Source organism: Schistocerca cancellata, chromosome 3 (genome assembly GCF_023864275.1).
Source record: "Schistocerca cancellata isolate TAMUIC-IGC-003103 chromosome 3, iqSchCanc2.1, whole genome shotgun sequence".
In the NCBI taxonomy this organism is placed as follows: Eukaryota; Metazoa; Arthropoda; class Insecta; order Orthoptera; family Acrididae; genus Schistocerca; species Schistocerca cancellata.
The window spans coordinates 814,575,155-814,595,000 of record NC_064628.1 but is presented as its reverse complement, the minus strand read 5'-3'; the positions used below and the strand labels follow the sequence as shown (position 1 = coordinate 814,595,000).

The 19,846-nt window shown below is 44.3% G+C and overlaps 1 protein-coding gene across 1 annotated transcript in view; it reads left to right on the top strand.

Moving 5' to 3' along the window:
- The window catches only part of LOC126176588 (chymotrypsin-1-like), a 79,109-nt gene extending 59,549 nt beyond the window's left edge, over window positions 1–19,560 (top strand). Inside the window, exons 5-6 of the mRNA XM_049923749.1 lie at window positions 9,384–9,515; window positions 19,231–19,560. Of these exons, the coding sequence (XP_049779706.1) occupies window positions 9,384–9,515; window positions 19,231–19,476 (378 nt within the window). The 3' untranslated portion in view covers window positions 19,477–19,560. The remainder of the gene's footprint in view (window positions 1–9,383; window positions 9,516–19,230) is intronic.
- The last annotated feature ends 286 nt before the right edge of the window (window positions 19,561–19,846 follow it).

Genomic DNA, 19,846 nt, shown 5'->3' with positions numbered 1-19,846 from the left:
CCTATAAAGGACGTCGATTGCAACCTGGCGTCAGTTCTCAGCGGGACTCATCAGCAGAAGCAGCATTTACCTGAAGATGGCGACCAGTTAGATCGCCGAAATATCGAGTCGATTTTAGGATCCGGCAGCAAACCCGAAGAGACTTTCAAGACTTATTACGCCGGGAAAGCCTACGTAATCACAGGTCCCTATTGCAATTTATTGTAGTTAAAATTACAACATATTAGTGGAACGAAAAGTCCTTCTCTTCTGGTCCCCCTTCAGACGATACGCATTGTCCTAAGTGAAGCAGTTTATGCAGATTGTCTTGAGTGAGGCAGTTTATGCACAATACAATAAAACATGAAATTTGCGCACATGTGCCTATAATAAATGACGAAGAAATTGTTGTTAAAATATGGGAAAAAAATTAAAGGCAGCCTGTTCAGCAGAAGCGTCTTTTTGTTTTCAGTTGGATGGTAGGACGAAAAGTTACATTTAAATAGCTACTTTCAGGTAATAAGAGTCTTTTTTATATAGCCCAGTTATATAAACTAGCAGTCACATAATTAGTTATACATATGATGTATAATTATCACGGGAAATGTATAAGGTATGTCATGTTCCACGCAAGTGTCGAGACTATGATGATCTGTGCACATTTACACAATTAAAAATATAAAAGACGAGTGATAGTTCAATAAATAAAATACAAACAGAGGTGTGGCTTTTAGTGATTATAGCTAGTGTCCACCGCTATTAATTTATATTTTTTATGTCCATATAAAATAAATCATTCAACTGTTATTAATTTACAACGTTTTTATAAGAGTATTTATTTACCGCTACGATATAACGTCAACAATTCTTGTGATACGCAATACATGAAACTCTGTGTCGTTATTACTCAGATGTGATTGATTTTGTTGTACGTCGAAATTGTGAATTATTGTTTTAATTTTAACGTATTTCTCAATAGTTCCAGTTTGCTATATTACGACAGGTGCCTTCTTTAGGGGAGTGCTGACTTTCTTTCACGTGCTATTATTCAAGCCAACGGTCACATCACCCCTTCCGTATTTGACAACAAAAGACCGACTGTCTGCTACCGGTAGCCACGTAGTTACTGAAGCTGGCCCAGCCTCTCTTCGGCCCCTCAGTGGAGTTAAATCATACAATGAGGAGACAAAAGTCATGCGATACTTCCTAATACCGTGTCGGACCTCCTTTTGCCCAGTGCAGTGCAGAAAATCGATGTGTCGTGGACTCAAGTCCTTAGAAGCCCCCCGACCCATGCTCTCTCTATAGCCATCCGTGCGAAGCTATTGCCGGTGCAGGATTTTGTGCACTAACTGACATCCCGATTATGTCCCATATATGTTCGATGGGTGGCAAAATCATTCCCCCGAATGATTCAGAATATTCAACAAACCAATTGCGAACTATTTTAGCCCGGTTACACGGCACATTGTTATCTATAAAATGCCATCGTTGTTTGGAGAAATGAAGTCCACGAACGGCTGCAGAAGGTCTCCAAAAAGCCGAACATTACTATTTTCAGTTCATGATTGGTTCAGTTGGACCAGAGGACCCAGTCAATTCCATCCAAACACGGCGCACGCCATTACAGAGCTGACCACCAGCTTGCACAGTGCCCTGTTGAAAACTTGGGACCATGGTTCGTTGGGTATGCGCCGCACTCGAACATTACCACTAGTCTTACCAACTGGAATCGGGACTCATTTGACCAAGCCACAGTTTTCCAGTCGTCTAGGATCCAACCGACATGTTCACAAGCCCAAGGAAAGGCGCTGCAGGAGATGTCGTGGTGTTAACAATCGCACCCGCGTCTGTATTCTGCTGTCATAGCCCATTAAAGCCAAATTTCGCCGCACTGTGCTAACGGATACAGTAGTCAAACGTCCCACATTGATTTCTGCGGTTATGTAACATAGTGTTGCTTGTCTGTTAGCACTGACAAAGCTACGCGAACGCCACTGCGCTCGGTCGTTAAGTGAAGGCTGTCGGCCACCGCTTGTCCGTGGTGAGAGGTAATGTGGTATTCTCGACGCACTCTTGACACTGTGGATCCCGGAATGTCGGTTTCCCTACCGATTTCTTAAATGGAATGTCCCACACGTCTAGTTCCAAATAACATTCCGCATTCAAAGTCTGTTAATTCTCGTCGCGCGGCCACAATAACGTCGGAAATCCTTTCATACGAATCATCTGAAATCAAATGACAGTTCCGCCAATGCATTGCCCTTTTATACTTTGTGTGCTCCATACCTACCGCCATCAGTATATCGCTGTCCGATGACTCTTGTCATCTCAGTGCACAACTCAATGGTTCCAATAACATTAGGCGGCTGAACAGCTCGGCAGCATATGTGATATGTTAAATGCCTTATAATATTTCCTTGAGGTAATTCTGAAATTACTTTTAAGGCAATTGATGTTGTCCCCTTACAGCCCTACCCGCTGTTACAAAATTGTTAGGGTCGAGATTTGGTTGATCCGTAAGGGATTTCTCAGTATATTTCAATGGATAAAATATCATCAGATATGTTATACAAATACATCCGAGCTTGTAAGTTGAGAAATAGTTGGTTGTCCTCTTCGTATCACACGACGTAACCTCATGATATCGACATCACCCATCACTCTCTCAGAGAAAGAATAACAAAACCTAGTGATGCAGCATTCATTCCATTAAAAACGACAGCAGCCATTCAAACGTTGCCTGGTACGAGCAGACTACAGTTTGTCTCGAAACAACATGAAACCGTCATTTACAAATTTTTCGGCTGAGAAGAATGCCAACGTAAAGTCAGAAATTTCACCAATTGGAATAATAAGCGATAGGTTTTTTTCCGGTACCTAGCTGAGGTGACTATCACATTTTCATACTCGATATTTTTTTACAAGTGACTGGTGTCATTAACACGTTCGGTGAGCCATGGTCTAATGTTCCCTTGCTGCCTGTAATTCGAACAGCCTGGTGTCCCGGTCCGAGCCGTCGTCCTCAGGTGGCGAAGCTGAAGTTGTGGTATGTGCCTGGACTGTGAGCTCTGTGACAACTGATATAGTCACTACCTTTATGCTCTACGAGGCAAGCTCTGCTGCGTCTTACCTACATCGGAACCGGGTTTAGGACTGATCGGTTGTCTTCTTAGGTTCTATAGGTGAAGCCTTAATGTATGGTCGTGCCCGATTAGAGACATACTGCATATCACTCACTTAGTCAACCTGTGGTTCCAGGAGTGAAGATCAAATACATGTTCCCTTGTCTGTACTCTGTGCAACTTTAAGCTCGTCTGGTTTGCGATGGTGCTTGAATTGCAACGAGACTGATGTTTGCAACGTAGAGGTATTAAACCATCGCTTATAGCAACTAAAAAGGAAACCGGTCAGTCATTGACATGCTGTGTACGCAAACAAAGTTATTAACCATGCCTAACATACGACAGTATATCATTGAAGAGGGTGAATGTTATATATTATATGCAGTTTTTTTCTACATAATACTTTCAGATATTTTCTTATTGTTACGCAACTTCATCCACATGACTTTGAATATATGACTTTATATATGCGAAACAAAGGAAATTAGAAAGTTCTCGGTCTAACACAGATGTGGTGATACTATCAATAAAATTCAACATTGGGTTTAAGTTGGGCAATGACGTAAGTCAAGTGTCATCTTCCAGAATGAATTTTCAGCCTGCAGCGGAGTGTACCCTCTTTTGAGAGGCGATAAAAATTGTGTGCTTGACCAGGCCTTGAATCCGGAACATCTGCCTGAGCTATCCAGGCATGCCTACGCACTCACAGCTTTACTTCCACCGTTACCATATCTCCTACCTTCCAACTTCACAGAAGTTCTCCTGTATACGGTGCCCTTAATTAGTCTATGTACCCTATTCAAATCACTGTATCTTACTGAGCTGGTAGATAGGAGTATAAGTGCAATCAGAGGCTCCCTTACATCATCAATTTTATTCAACATATATACAAAATAGTTTATTCATTACAAGAATAAATAACCCTCCAAATTAACAAACGTTTATATGCTCTACAGAATAGAAAATCGTTACTCACAAAATATCAGTTCAAGAAGTTTTTAACATCAATGTAACACTGCAGTTCACAGATATTGCCCAATATCTTTAACAGTGAATACCTTGCAAAAATTCAGAAAAATTTCCACAACGTCTCAACAACTTTAAAACAGTTTCCCCTAGTGTAAATACAGCAGACACAAGTTCTACAACAAGAAGCATACACTGAGGTGACAAAAGTCGTGGGATATCTTGTGTCTGACCTCCGTTTGCCCGGCATAATGCAGCAACTCGATGTGTCTACATCTACATTTATACTCCGCAAGCCACCCAAGGGTGTGTGGCGGAGGGCACTTTACGTGCCACTGTCATTACCTCCCTTTCCTGTTCCAGTCGCGTATGGTTCGCGGGAAGAACGACTGTCTGAAAGCCTCTGTGCGCGCTCTAATCTCTCTAATTTTACATTCGTGATCTCCTCGGGAGGTATAAATAGGGGGAAGCAATATATTCGATACCTCATCCAGAAACGCACCCTCTCGAAACCTGGCGAGCAAGCTACACCGCGATGCAGAGCGCCTCTCTTGCAGAGTCTGCCACTGGAGTTTGTTAAACATCTCCGTAACGCTATCACGGTTACCAAATAACCCTGTGACGAAACGCGCCGCTCTTCTTTGGATCTTCTCTATCTCTTCCGTCAACCCGATCTGGTACGGATCCAACACTGATGAGCAATACTCAAGTATAGGTCGAACGAGTGTTTTGTAAGCCACCTCCTTTGTTGATGGACTACATTTTCTAAGGACTCTCCCAATGAATCTCAACCTGGTACCCGCCTTACCAACAATTAATTTTATATGATCATTCCACTTCAAATCGTTCCGCACGCATACTCCCAGATATTTTACAGAAGTAACTGCTACCAGTGTTTGTTCCGCTATCATATAATCATACAATAAAGGATCCTTCTTTCTATGTATTCGCAATACATTACATTTGTCTATGTTAAGGGTCAGTTGCCACTCCCTGCACCAAGTGCCTATCCGCTGCAGATCTTCCTGCATTTCGCTACAATTTTCTAATGCTGCAACTTCTCTGTATACTACAGCATCATCCGCGAAAAGCCGCATGGAACTTCCGACACTATCTACTAGGTCATTTATATATATTGTGAAAAGCAATGGTCCCATAACACTCCCCTGTGGCACGCCAGAGGTTACTTTAACGTCTGTAGACATCTCTCCACGACTGAACAAGTCGCTGGAAGTCCCTTGCAGAAATATTGAGCCATGCTGCCTCTATAGGCGTCCATAATTGTGAAAGTGTTGCCAGTACAGGATTTTATGCACGAACTGACCTCTCAACAACGTCCCATAAACGTTTGATGGGATTCACATCGGGTGATGTGGTCGGCCAAATCAATCGCTCAATTTGTCCAAAATGTTTTTCAAACCAATCGAAAACAGATGTGGCGTGGCGTCATGGCGCATTGTTATCCATAAAAATTCCAATGTTGTTTGGTAACTCCACGAATGGCTACAAATGTTCTCCAATTAGCCGAACGTATCCATTTCAGGTCAATGGCTGGTCCAATTGGGACAGAAGACGCAGTCCATCCCATGTAAACACAGTACACGTTATTGTGGAGCTACCACCAGCTTGCACAGTGCCTTGTTGACAACTTGGGTCTGTAGCATCGTTGGGTCTGCACCACACACGAACCCTACGATCAGCTCTTACCGACTGAAATCGGGACTCATATGACCAGGTGACAGTTTTCCTGTCGTGTAGACTCAAACCGAAATGGTCACTAACGTTAGAGAGGCGCTGCAGCTGTTTTCCTGTCAGCAAAGGCACTCATGTTCGTCGTACTGTCCTAAGGGATACGTTCATCGTACGTCCCGCATTGATTTGTATGGTTATTCACGCAGTGTTGCTTGTCTGTTAGCACTGACAACCCTACGCAAACGCCGATGCTCTCGGTCGTCAAGTGAAGGCCGTCGGCCACTCCGTTGCCCTTGATGAGAAGTAATGCCTGAAATCTGGTATTCTTGGCACACTCATGCAACTGTGATTCTCGGAATATTGAATTCCCTAACGATTTACGAATGGAATGTCCCATGCGGCTAGCTCCAATACCATTCCGGGTTCAGTGTCTGTTGGTTCCCATCGTGCGACCATAATCACGTCGGAACTCCTTTCACATGAATCATCCAAGTACAAACAACAGCTCCGCCAGTGCAGTGTCCTTTTATACTTTACGTACGCGGCGTACGCGGTACTACCTCCGTAACATACGTTCATATCGCTATCACAAGACTTTTATCTCCTCAGTGCAAAAATATAACAGAAAAAAGGAAAAACATTAGGTAAAGACTGTTTAATCATGTCAATAAAAAAAACAGAACCTTTCAGTAGAACAACAACAAGGTTACAAAAAATGACAGCCTGGGTGGAAGATAATTCGATCTATCGAAGTCGCAGCACCCTTTACGTCATACATTTCTCATATGCCAAACATTTCTTAACTATCAGTGGAGCTATTGACGTCCTCTTTCATTACAATACAACCCAGGTTCACAATATACCTTTGAACATAATGCATTATGTTTCCTAAAACATGCATATTTTAGATACAGGTTAACGGCGTTAGGTCATACACATACCAGAACTAACAGTAGCGCTTACTCCGTGACAGTAACTTTTCAAGGACATCCAGACAGATGACAAAATGTTTTAAGGTGAGGCGCAATAGTTCAAAAAAATCATAATAAAGTCCAATATCTAGAGTAAATCTCAGACTTAACGCAAGCCGTGTTTACTTGGTAAGCTGTATGTTAGCCACGACAGTAAAAATCGTAGACCACAATCTTACTTTGTGCCACAAATAGGAAACAAGAAGTTCAATAATATTGAACCAGACAGGCATCGCAATATACGGAACATCATCTCGGATGAACTACTGTAATCCTTGTGTATCTTCAGATGTGTTACGACCCGTGGCTCTACCCTTCATTCGATGCATGCAGAACGCTACATTTCAGCAGGATAATGCACGACCTCATGTTGCAGGTCCTGTGGTATCGTGTTGAAGCTCGTGGGCAGCTGTACCTGTACACGCCTTCCAAGCTCTGTTTGACTCAATGCCCAGGTGTATCAAGGCCGTTATTACGGCCAGAGGTGGTTGTTCTGGGTACTGATTTTTCAGGATCTATGCACCCAAATTGCGTGAAAATGTAATCACATGTCAGTTTTAGTATAATATATTTGTCCAATGAATACCCGTTTATCATCTGCATTTCTTCTTGGTGTCGCAATTTTAATGGCCAGTAGTGTATATAGGAACGATTTACGACTCGCTCCCACAGCTTTACTTTCAGGACTACAAGGGTGATGATGATGATGATGATGATGATGATGATGATATTTGGTTTGTGGGGCGCTCAATTGCACAGTTATCAGCGCTCGTACAAAGTTCCAATCTTGACACACTCCATACTCGACACTTCCATGAATGCCCAGGACTACAAGTCGCGCAAGGTACTGCTTCTATGGTCGGCGGTATTGCAATCGACAGCGATTGTGTCAAAGGTCATGTGCCCTCTTCGACAAGTTATCTGAAGAATGTGAAGTGACGGACAGGTGGCGTACGGAAGAGGACGTTCCGACTGGAGAGACACTCATGTGTTTACGAGTCGCTCAGGCGGAAATGCTGCCAACTGCAGGGTGTTAGTTCAAATGGCTCTGAGCACTATGGGACTTAACATCTGAGGTCATCAGTCCACTAGACTTAGAACTACACTACTGGCCATTAAAATTGCTACATCAAGAAGAAATGCAGATGATAAACAGGTATTCATTGGACAAATATACTATACTAGAACTGACAAGTGACTACATTTTCACGCAATTTGGGTGCATAGATCCTGACAAATCAGTACCCAGAAAAACCACCTCTGGCCGTAATAACGGCCTTGATACGCCTGGGCATTGAGTCAAACAGAGCTTGGATGGCGTGTACAGGTACAGCTGCCCATCCAGTTTCAACACGATACCACAGTTCATCAGGAATAGTGACTGGAGTATTGTGACGAGCCAGATGCTCGGCCACCATTGACCTGACGTCTTCAATTGGTGAGAGATCTGGAGAATGTGCTGGCCAGGGCAGCAGTAGAACATTTTCTGTATCCAGAAAGGCCCGTACAGGACTGCAATATGCGGTCGTGCATTATCCTGCTGAAATGTAGGGTTTCGCAGAGATCGAATGAAGGGTAGAATCACGGGTCGTAGCACATCTGAAATGTAACGTCCACTGTTCAAAGTGCCGTCAATGCGAACAAGAGGCGACCGAGACGTGTAACCAATGAAACCCTATACCATCACGCCGGGTGATACGCCAGTATGGCGATGACGAATACACGCTTCCAATGTGCGTTCACCACGATTTCGCCAAACACGGATGCGACCATCATGGTGCTGTAAACAGAACCTGGATTCATCCGAAAAAATTACGTTGTGGTATTCGTGCACCCAGGTTCATCGTTGAGTACACCATCGCAGGCGCTCCTCTCTGTGATGCAGCGTCAAGGGTAACTGCAGCCATGGTCTCCGAGCTGATAGTCCATGCTGCTGCAAACGTCGTCGAACTGTTCGTGCAGATGGTTGTTGTCTCGCAGACGTCCCCATCTGTTGACTCAGGGATCGAGAAGTGGCTGCACGATCCGCTACAGCCTTGTTGATAAGATGCCTGTCATCTCGACTGCTAGTGATACGAGGCCGTTGAGATCCAGTACGGCGTTCCGTATTACCCTCCTGAATCCACCGATTCCATATTCTGCTAACAGTCATTGGATCTCGACCAACGCGAGCAGCAATGTCGCAATACGATGAACTGCAATCGTGATAGGCTACAATCTGACCTTTATCAAAGTCGGAAACGTGATGGTACGCATTTCTCCTCCTTACACGCAGCATCACAACAACGTTTCACCAGGCAACGCCGGTCAACTGCTGTTTGTGTATGAGAAATCGGTTAGAAACTTCTTCCTGTTGGTTAAATTTCGCGTGTGTAGCACATCATCTTCATGGTGTAGCAATTTTGAATGGCCAGTAGTTTAGCTCTGCCGGTACAGGATTTTCGCAAAAAAATTCAAAAGTTTCGGGTTCGAGTCCCGGCCCGGAACACTGTTTTCATCTTCCAGTAAGCTTCAAACATCATATTGGTCTGTGGATCGCTTCTTGCACGACTTACGCTTGGAAAAGGCCGATGAATTGTACAGTCTCAGTGTTATTCCTGTACGGTGTGCTATAGTGTGCAGCTATAAGCTTGATATCTTATTTCTACAGCATGGGCAAACTTCAAATGAGCTGAAGTACCTGACGGTGAATGTGACGGACACAGCGATTTGCAGAACGAAGCTGCTCGTACTGGATGGAATGCTGTGTGCTGGAGGAGTGAACAACCAAGACTCCTGCCAGGTGAGTCTACTGTCCTTATTTAGATAATAGTTCCTTCACACGTGTTAAGTTCTCATAGTAATCACGACATGTGTCCCATTTGCGTAATGGATTTCTTCGAGTAGATGATGACGCAATGTATTTCATCTTCAGCACACCTCTCACAGAAATACCCATAGATTATTTATTATTTAATAATTTGTTTCTTCAGTTCTTACCCGTTACGTACAATTTAAGCTCTCTCTTTCACATTACTACTATCTAAAGTTAGTATTGTTTTCTGTGCATAGGCATCTAATGAAACTACATGTACTACTACAGCTAATATGTTACTGTTTACCATACCACAGTGATTACTACTGTTAATTACGACAGCATCCAGTAAAAAAACTAGCTGTACTTACCACTACTCCTGCACTATTACCTGGAATTGCTGTCCACTATACCTATATGAAATACATTTCAAACAGTTTTTGCATACTATATTCCACCCCCCAGCATGCGTGCTGCCACTCTGTAACATCGACGTTTTCGTCATTCATAATTTACAGACGTTCATAGATAATGTTTTTTTCCTACATTTCGTGCACATTTAGTGACTATTTACGAATCATTTCTATATATATAACGTAATCTATGAAAACACTACACTGGCGGGAAAAAGTCGCAACATCAAGAAGTAAGTGTGCGACAAAAACAAAAGTTGAAAGGCGTGTTTCTACATCTGAAAGATGTCTACGCAAATTTCGCGCCAATCGCATAAGAGTGCCGCTAGTAGCATCATTAAGAGGATGCAAATCATGTTGGGTTTAAATACGCGCTGTTAGGGTCGTGAGCGTTATTTACCTTTGAGATTGGACGTGGTTAGTTGATGTTAGTCAAGAATGCCTTTAAGGCGACAAAGACGCCATTGTCAGTATGTCATTGAGTTTGAACGAGGTCGTGTAATAAGGCTACGAGAAGCTGGGTGTTCCTTCTGCAATACTGCAGAAAGGCTTTGCAAGAATGTAGCCACTGTATATGATTGCTGGCGGCGGTGATCAAGGGAAGAACGGGTTCCGGATGTCAACGTGGTACTGTCGAGAGGGAAGACCATCTAGTTTAGCTTATGACTCTGCCGCAGCGCACTGCATCTGCGTCAGCAATTTGAGCCGCAGTTGGCATCACAGTGACAAACGAACGGTTACAAATCGGTTACTTGATGCACAGCTCTGAGCTAGATGCCGTGCAGCGTGTATTCCACTGACTCCAAACCACTGCCATTTATGACTTCAGTGGTGCTAAGCGAGAGCACATTGGGGGCAGGATGGGGGTTTGTTGTGTTTTCTGATGAAAGCTGGTTCTGCCTCGGTGCCAGTAATGGCCATGTGTTGATAAGAACGGGGACAGTTGAGGGCCTGCTACCAACTTCTCTGAAGTGCTAGGCACATTGGACCTGCAACTGGCGTTATGGTGTGGGGTGCGATTTTGTATGACAGCAGGAGACTCTCGTGGTTATCTAACGCACCTTGACTGCAAATCTGTACGTCAATTTGATGATCCAAACACATTGTGCTGCCATTCATGAACAGCATTCCAGGGGGTGTTTTCCAACAGGATAACGTACGCCCACATACCGCTGTTGGAACCCAATACGCTCTTCAGAGTGTCGATATATTGCCTTGGCCTGCTCAATCACCGGATCCAATCGAGCACATAAGGGACATCATCAGACGAAAACTTTAGCATCATCCATCATACAGAACCAGCATTAAGCGTCCTTGCATTGACCAACCAATTGCCAACGGGCATGGCATTCCATCCCACAAACTGACATCCGGCACCTGTACAACACAATGCATGCTCCTTTGCGTCTTTGCATTCAACATGCTGTCGATTACACTGATTATTAATGTACCACCATTTCAAATTTGCATTAACCTTTGATCTCGCAGTGTCAATCATTTGAATATTTTACCTAGACAAATATATTCCTGAAAGATCATTACGCTGCATTAATTATTTCTTGATGTTGCGTTGTTTTTTCCGTCAGCGTATATTGTTACTGATCCGTGTATAGCATCGATATAATTGTAACTTATAATAAGAAAAACTGGAGCCGGCCGGTGTGGCCGAGCGGTTCTAGGCGCTTCAGTCTGGAACCGCGCGGCCGCTACGGTCGCAGGTTTGAAGCCTGCCTCGGGCATAGATGTGTGTGATGTCCTTAGGTTAGTTAGCTTTAAGCAGTTCTAAGTTTTAGGGGACTGATGACCTCAGATATTAAGTCCCATAGTGCTCAGAGCCATTTGAATCATTTTTTGAAAAACTGGAGGAAAGCCTCTCTGTGTTAAGGAGGCAAAAGCACGCCAATGGAGAAGGCGGAAGTGGCGTTGAGAGCGTGCCAACGGACGACGATGTGCAGTTAGCCATTATAGTGAATGCATGTCGGTTTGAATTCGAGGCTGAAACTTACTGTTGTCTCGAATGACTGTTGCCACTGCTGGTAAAGAATTGGAATGCCGAGACAGTGCTTCGTGGTTTTAGTTAATTACGAGAAGAGCCATGTGTGATGCATTAAACGCTGAGGCATATAATACTTGCCGATGGCGATGCAGCGTTTCGAAAATCATCTCAAAGTAATTTATTTTTTCCTTTAGTATTGTAAGTGACGTCGGCCACTATCTTTTGCGTGGTGCTTTACCAATATAGTTTCATTTACGGATGCATAGAGTTTATCATTGATCCAAATCATGCTACCTGTAACATATTTCTGCCCAGATTCCTAAAATTTGTTTGAGTGTCCCTATTAAAAACTTCATAACTATGTCAACAAAGACAATCATTACATTATCTGGAAAGCAGTTTACGGTTTGAGCCTGTGGTGTCACCACCAGACACCACACTTGCTAGGTGGTAGCCTTTAAATCGGCCGCAGTCCGTTAGTATACGTCGGACCCGCGTGTCGCCACTATCAGGATTGCAGACCGAGCGCCGCCACACGGCAGGTCTAGTCTAGAGAGACTCCCTAGCACTCGCCCCAGTTGTACAGCCGACTTTGCTAGCGATGGTTCACTGCCTGCATACGCTCTCATTTGCAGAGACGACAGTTTAACATAGCCTTCAGCTACGCCATTTGCTACGACCTAGAAAGGCGCCATATTCAGTTACTATGTATCCTGAACAGATAATATTGTGAATCATGTACCGTCAAGAGCGACGTTCATCATTAATGGATTAAAGTTAAGTATCAAACTAATTACGTCCGCTTTCTGAATTCTCATTCCTTGTCATGTTCCAGACCTCGCGTCAGTATAGTCCTTGCCGGCCGGGTGGCCGTGCGGTTCTAGGCGCTGCAGTCTGGAACCGCGTGGCCGCTACGGTCGCAGGTTCGAATCCTGCCTCGGGCGTGGATGTGTGTGATGTCCTTAGGTTAGTTAGATTTAAGTAGTTCTAAGTTCTAGGGGACTGATGACCTTAGAAGTTAAGTCCCATAGTGCTCAGAGCCGTTTGAGCCAGTATAGTCCTTCTCTCCTAACGCTAGCCTGCGTGAGCTAAAACGCGTGCATTTCGGCCTCCAGTTGTAACACGGTGTTGGCTCTTCTGCCAACACAACAGAGTCTAGTTAAGTTGCGGAGGTAATACACTGCTGGGAAAAAAATGTTACACCCTTTTAGCGGTTTCCAATTCACTTAAAATTTATTGCTGCAACAATGTATATGGAGTACATGAAATGTTTACGTCTACAGATGAATAGCAAAAGCGGTTCTGAGGTGCAGGTATCGACCGATGCTGAAACACGTATATTAGTACGTGTTGTAGCCGCCACGAGCGGCAATCCAGGTGCTGACTCTGGCGTTCAGTAGATCGTTCAGATGGTGAATACTGTCCTAGGATACGATACGCGCACCTGTTAGATCTGTTTGCACAGCTCTATAAGAGTTGTTGGCTGGGGAGTCGCACGAGTCACTTCTCACCAAATCATATCCCACACATTGATTGGAGACAAGTCCAGAGATAGTGCTGCACGTCTTGCAGAGCACGTTGAGATCATGGGCAATGTGTGGGCGAGCATTATCTTGTTGGAACAACACATCACCTTTCTTTTACGAGAACGGCAAAAGAACGGGTCTACCAACATTGTGCATGCTCTGACGGCACCAGTTGCGCCGTGCAGGTCTATGCAGTGATTCACAATTTTCAGACGTTCGTAGATAATGTTTTTCCTATATTTAGTGTATATTTAGCGACTATTTATGAGCTATTTCTATGTACGTAGGTTGGAACTTAAATAGTGGCAACACTGCTGTGGAGACACTACGCAATGGAAGCTACTATCGTCGCTGATAGCACACGTTGTTGACATACCTAACTTACCTCCGAGAAAATGGGCTCGCCCGTCCCACGTCGCCGGCGTGCGCTCAATCGAAGGTAACACAGTCACTTGTGAGCGAGCGGTCTAACGTAACGGTGTCACTATGTTTTCGAAACAGGAACAACGGAGTTGGATCAAGATTGAATGTGTCAGACGTCGTACAGCACAACAGTGTCATCAAGGTCTTCAAGAGGCGTGCGGGGAATCGGCATTGCAGTACAAAACAGTGGTTGGATAAAAGCCCTCAACGAAGGTCAGCAAACTGTGGCAGACATGCATCGGGCAGGTCGTCCTAGCGCCTCTGAAGAAGAAGTGCATGCTGTTGCCGCGTTAGTGGACAGTGATCGACGGCATACGATTCGTGATCTCGCCCACTAAACCGGATTAGAGCATACGACTGTGCTTCTCATCCTGAAGGAACAGCTGGGCATTCGAAAAATTGCATCACTATGGTTTCCGCATGACTTGACGGAAATGAAGAAATGGATGCATTACGATGCTACTCAGACGCACTTGGAGCTCTATGAGCGCGAAGGAGAGGCTTTCTTACGCCGTATCGTAACACTGGATGACACATGGGCCACATCGTACGAGCCAAAACTGAAACGCCAATCCAACGAATGGCGTCATTATGGGTAGCCGCGAAAGTCGAAAGTGCGTCAGAGTCCCATGGTATGGTGAAAGTTATGGTGATTCTCGTGTACGACTGTCATGGTGTTATCCTAAAGCATTACGTTCGTCCACGGTAGACCGTCAATGCACAGTATTACTGTTCGTTTTTGGAGTATCACCTGCGACCAGAAAGAAGCGGAGATGCTTTCTGTGCAACCCACACATCATTTTGCACGACAGCGCAAGCTGTGGCTGCTCTGTTCGGGCGATGGGACTGGGAAGTACTGTTCCGTCCACCATACTCCCCGGACTTAAGTCCTTGTGACTTTGATTTGATTCCGAAGATGAAGGAATGCATTCGCTTCAGAACTGTCCCGGAGTTTCGACAGGCAGTAGACCGCTCCATTCACACCATCAACAGAACAGGCTCTGCTAACGGTATACTACGCCTTCCACATCGCTAGCAACGTGTTCTACACAACGCTGGTGACTTCTTGTGAAGGACAGTAACAGGTGCAAACATGTAACTCTTTTGTATCGGCTGTGAATAAATAGTTGCCACTATTTAAGTTCCAACACTCGTATGTACTGAGATCTGTGAAAATACTACGCTGGTGGAAAAAAATCGCAATAACAAGAAGGGAGTGAGACAGAGTTGTAGCCTCTCCCCTATGTTATTCAATCTGTATATTGAGCAGGCAGTGAAGGAAACAAAAGGAAAATTCGGAGTAGGTATTAAAATCCACGGAGAAGAAATGAAAACTTTGAGGTTCGGTGATGACATTGCAATTCTGTCAGAGACATCAAAGGAATTGGAAGAGCAGCTGAACGGAATGGACAGTGTCTTGAAAGGAGGATATAAGATGAAAATAAAAAAAAGCAAAACGAGTATAATGGAATGTAGTCGGGTTAACTCGGGTGATGCTGAGGGAATTAGATTAGGAAATGAGACACTTAAAGTAGTAAAGGAGTTTTGCTATTTGGGGAGCAAAATAACTGATGATGGTCGAAGTAGAGAGGATATAAAATGTAGACTGGCAATGGCAAGGAAAGCGTTTCTGAAGAAGAGAAATTTGTTAACATCGAGTATAGATTTAAATGTCAGGAAGTCGTTTCTGAAAGTATTTGTATGGAGTGTAGCCATGTATGGAAGTGAAACGTGGACGATAACTAGTTTGGACAAGAAGAGAATAGAAGCTTTCGAAATGTGGTGCTACAGAAGAATGCTGAAAATTAGATGGGTAAATCACATAACTAATGAGGAGGTATTGAATAGAATTGGGGAGAAGAGGAGCTTGTGGCACAACTTGACTAGAAGAAGGGATCGGTTGGTTGGACATGTTCTGAGGCATCAAGGGATGACCAATTTGGTATTGGAGGGCAGCGTGGAGGGTACAAATCGTAGGGGGAGACCAAGAGATGAATACACTAAACAGATACAGAGTGATGTAGGTTGCAGTAGGTACTGGGAGATGAAGAAGCTTGCACAGGATAGAGTAGCATGGAGAGCTGCATCAAACCAGTCTCAGGACTGAAGACCACAACAACAACAACAACAACAACAAGAAGGAGTTGGTGTCACACAAACGAAAGTTGAGCGGAAGATGGTCTATAGGTGTGCATGCCCACAGTCCCACTGCTAATAGCCGATTCGTGTTGAATCGTCTGGGCGCACAAACCCTCTTACTTGTGCTTTGGTAGCTGTAAGATCTACCACTGGTGCCATTAGAGCGTCTGTGCTGCGTGGAAGTCCAGAACCCTGTCTGCAGTTGTGAGGATGTGCACGTGTCCACCGGCATCTCTACATAACTGACGCAACACGTCCAACTTGTGTGGCGATTCTGCGAAAGGACCATCCAGGCACTTGAAATACAACATTTTCACCCTTTTCGAGCTCGTTCAGTTGCCTGTAGGAAGCACGAGTACGACTCCATGGCATGATCGGCTACTTGCTTCACTCATTTGCACCACACTGAGTCTTCTGCTTATGAACATTCCTTATTGAAGGACAGACACAGATAGCGCTCTGGTAGATCTGCCATTGCGCTACCTGTTGGCGGACGACGTTGATACCATTATCAGTAAATCTACTACCCTCCAGGTGGCATATGCCATCATCTGATCAAAATCGACATTATTTTTCTAGGTGTGCTGATTTTATCCGGCAGTGTAAACACTGTAAGCCATAAAGACGATGTACCACGAAGAAATTATCCGAATGGGATGAAAACGAGTAGATGTGCTTTACATGTACAGATAGACAAATGACTACAATTTCAGAAAAAAGTTGGATGATTAATTCAAGGGAAAGAGCTTGAAATGTCCCCTTTGAAAAATTGTACACGACTGTGCTTAAACTGACACACAATATTTTTAGCGCAATGCAGTCTGACTTTCAAAAATCCCTACAAAAGAATGGCCCTGACTAACATTAAACTATATCTTTCACAAATCACTTACCTCACAAAAATCTTCATTACTCGAACTACTGCAATACAGCGAGCGCCACTACTCCAGCTAAATAAAAGATTCAAACTACAGAAGGCACTAACTACTGATAGGCATAGTTAGCAAATGAAAGATTTTAATAGAGAACAAACAATGTATTTACCTTAATAGTCATAATATATATAGCAGTTCATGACATACAGTCTAACAAATTTCAAAACTCCACCATCTCTCTCCCCACATCCACCACTGCTGGCGGCTCACCTCCAACTGCGCAACGCTACGCGCTGTTCACATCCAGCTGCCCAACAGTACAATGGCAGACAACAATGCAAACTAGCCACAGACTGGACACAGCACAGCCAGTGATTTTCATACAGAGAGCGCTACGTGGCGGCGGCGTTACCAATATAAGAACCTAAACAGCCTACTTACAAGCTTTACAAATAGACCAACTCAATAGAGCGTTAGTCCACCTCTGGCCCTAATGCAAGCAGTTATTCGGCTTGGCATTGATTGATAGAGTTGTTGCATGTCCTCTTCAGGGATATCATGCCAAATTCTGTACAATTGGCGAATTATATCGTCAAAATCCCGAGATGATTGGAAAGGCCTGCCTATAAAGCTGCTAACTTTCTCAATTGCAGCTAGATCCGGCGACGTTGCTGGTCAAGGTATGGTTTGGCATGCACAAAGACAAGAAGTAGAAACTTTCGCCGTGTGCGGGGGGAGAGGGGGCCAGGATTATCTAGCTGAAATGTAAGCTCAGGGTGGCTTCCCATGAAGTGCAACATAACGGGGCGTAGAATATCGCTGACGTACTGCTGTACTGTAAGGGTGTCGCGGATGACAACCAAAGAGGTTGTGCTAGGAAAAGGAATGGCACCCCAGACCATTACTCCTGACTGACGAGACGTATCGTGGACGACAGTGAGGTTAGTATCCCACCGCTGTCCGGGGCGTCTCCAGACATGTCCTCGCTGGTCATCTGGTCATCAGATTTCAGTTCGAAGCGGGACTCATCACCGAAAATAATCCTACTCTAGTCAGTGAGATTCCAGGCCGAAGACGTGCCTGGAGAGTTGTCTGTCGCCCCTTCATACGGCCTGACAAAATGGAGTTTGGGTCTGAGTTGCCATTTCTTTTCGTATTGGGATCCTATGGTTGCTATGCGTGGCAACCTTAGAGCATACCGATACGTTGATGATATGCTACGCTCCGGTTTGTTGCATCTCTTAGCAAGCCATCGTGGGCCTACATTTCAGCAAGATAATGCCCGCCCGCACACGGCGAGAGTTTGCACTGCTTTTCTTCGTGCTTGTCAAACACTACGTTGGCCAGCAAGGATGCCCGATCTCTACCTAATTGAGAACGTTTTGAGCATTATGGCCGGGGGCCTCCAAACAAATTGGGATTTTCATGCTCTAACGCGCCAGTTCAACAGAATTTGGCACGATATTCCCCAGGAGGATGTCCAACAACTCTGTCAACCAATGCCAAGCCAAATACTTGCTTGCGTAATTCCCAGAAATGGACCTAAGGAATACTGTCTCACCCATCTGTGAAGCTCTTTCTCTTGAATAAACCATCCAATTTTTCTGAAAATGTGATCATTTGTTTGCCTGTACATCACTATACCTATTTCCGTCCTATGTGGATAATTCTTTTGTGGTGTCTCGCTCTTCTCTGTCTTAGGGTGACATTTAAACTTCATGAGAAGATAACAATTAAACTATAAGTAACTTTATTCTGACAGTAATATTCGCACTTAAGAAACTTTTATGAGAAATGATTAAACTATGTTAGCACTGCATTGTTTACAAAGAGTGGAAACTGTATGTTCAGCTGTTATGTGAATTTGTGGCTATGGGATATCTTTCTAAGGAAAGTAGGGCCGCAGATTATCTTCCTCGCCGGCCGGAGTGGCCGAGCGGTTCTAGGCACTACGGTCTGGAACCGCGCGACCGCTACGGTCGCAGGTTCGAATCTTGCCTCGGGCATGGATGTGTGTGATGTCCTTAGGTTAGTTAAGTTTAAGTAGTTCTAAGTTCTAGGGGACTAATGACCTCAGAAGTTAAGTCCCATAGTGCTCAGAGCCATTTGAATCATTTTTTTTTATCTTCCTCAGTTACTTTAGATGTTGCTTTATTTAAAATCGTCTAAAATATTATTATAACAGTTAATGTGACGGTGCGATTTTAAGGTTAGTTAGTGTCACACAGTCATATAAATAATCAATATTAGAGGTAAAATATGATTCGGTAGTTTTCTTCATGGAATTTATTCATATTTGGTTTTGACTGACGACTTCATTCTTCTCCACAGGGAGACAGTGGTGGGCCACTCGTGTGTAATGGCTCACTTGCCGGAATAGTCAGCTTTGGCTACTACTGCGGTCTGCAAGACTACCCTGGCGTTTACACCGACGTGTCCAAATTTGGCGACTTCCTCAACTATTCGCTGACCAGAGCCGGCGCCGCGTCAGTGACGTCACCAGGCTACCAGACGCTGGCCGTCGTCTGCTCCATCGTAGCCACGTGGGCAGCGTGGGGAGCGGCCAGCCGCGTCTAACTCTGCTGCCAGTTTCACTGCGAAGTACTGCCCGGCGGGACAGTCTCTGTACCAACAAAATTGTGGCTCTCATAAATGGATATGTTATGAAGGTTTACTGATCTCTCATCAGTAAAAGGGCATGCGATTATCTGCTGTTAATGTACTTTATTACATCTAATGTCATACATTAATGCTGGTACGAGTGAAACTGCCTTAGAACATAGACAATATATACCGTCATGATAACCTTATATTGAAACCAACATCGCGTTCAGCTGACTAATGCCGGGATCCATATTCAGCCGACTCGTGGAGTACTGTTCACTTTATCTTGCTTCATTTTAGTATTTTTAGTAAGGGTTTCTTTATTAAAATGGTGTAGTATTAT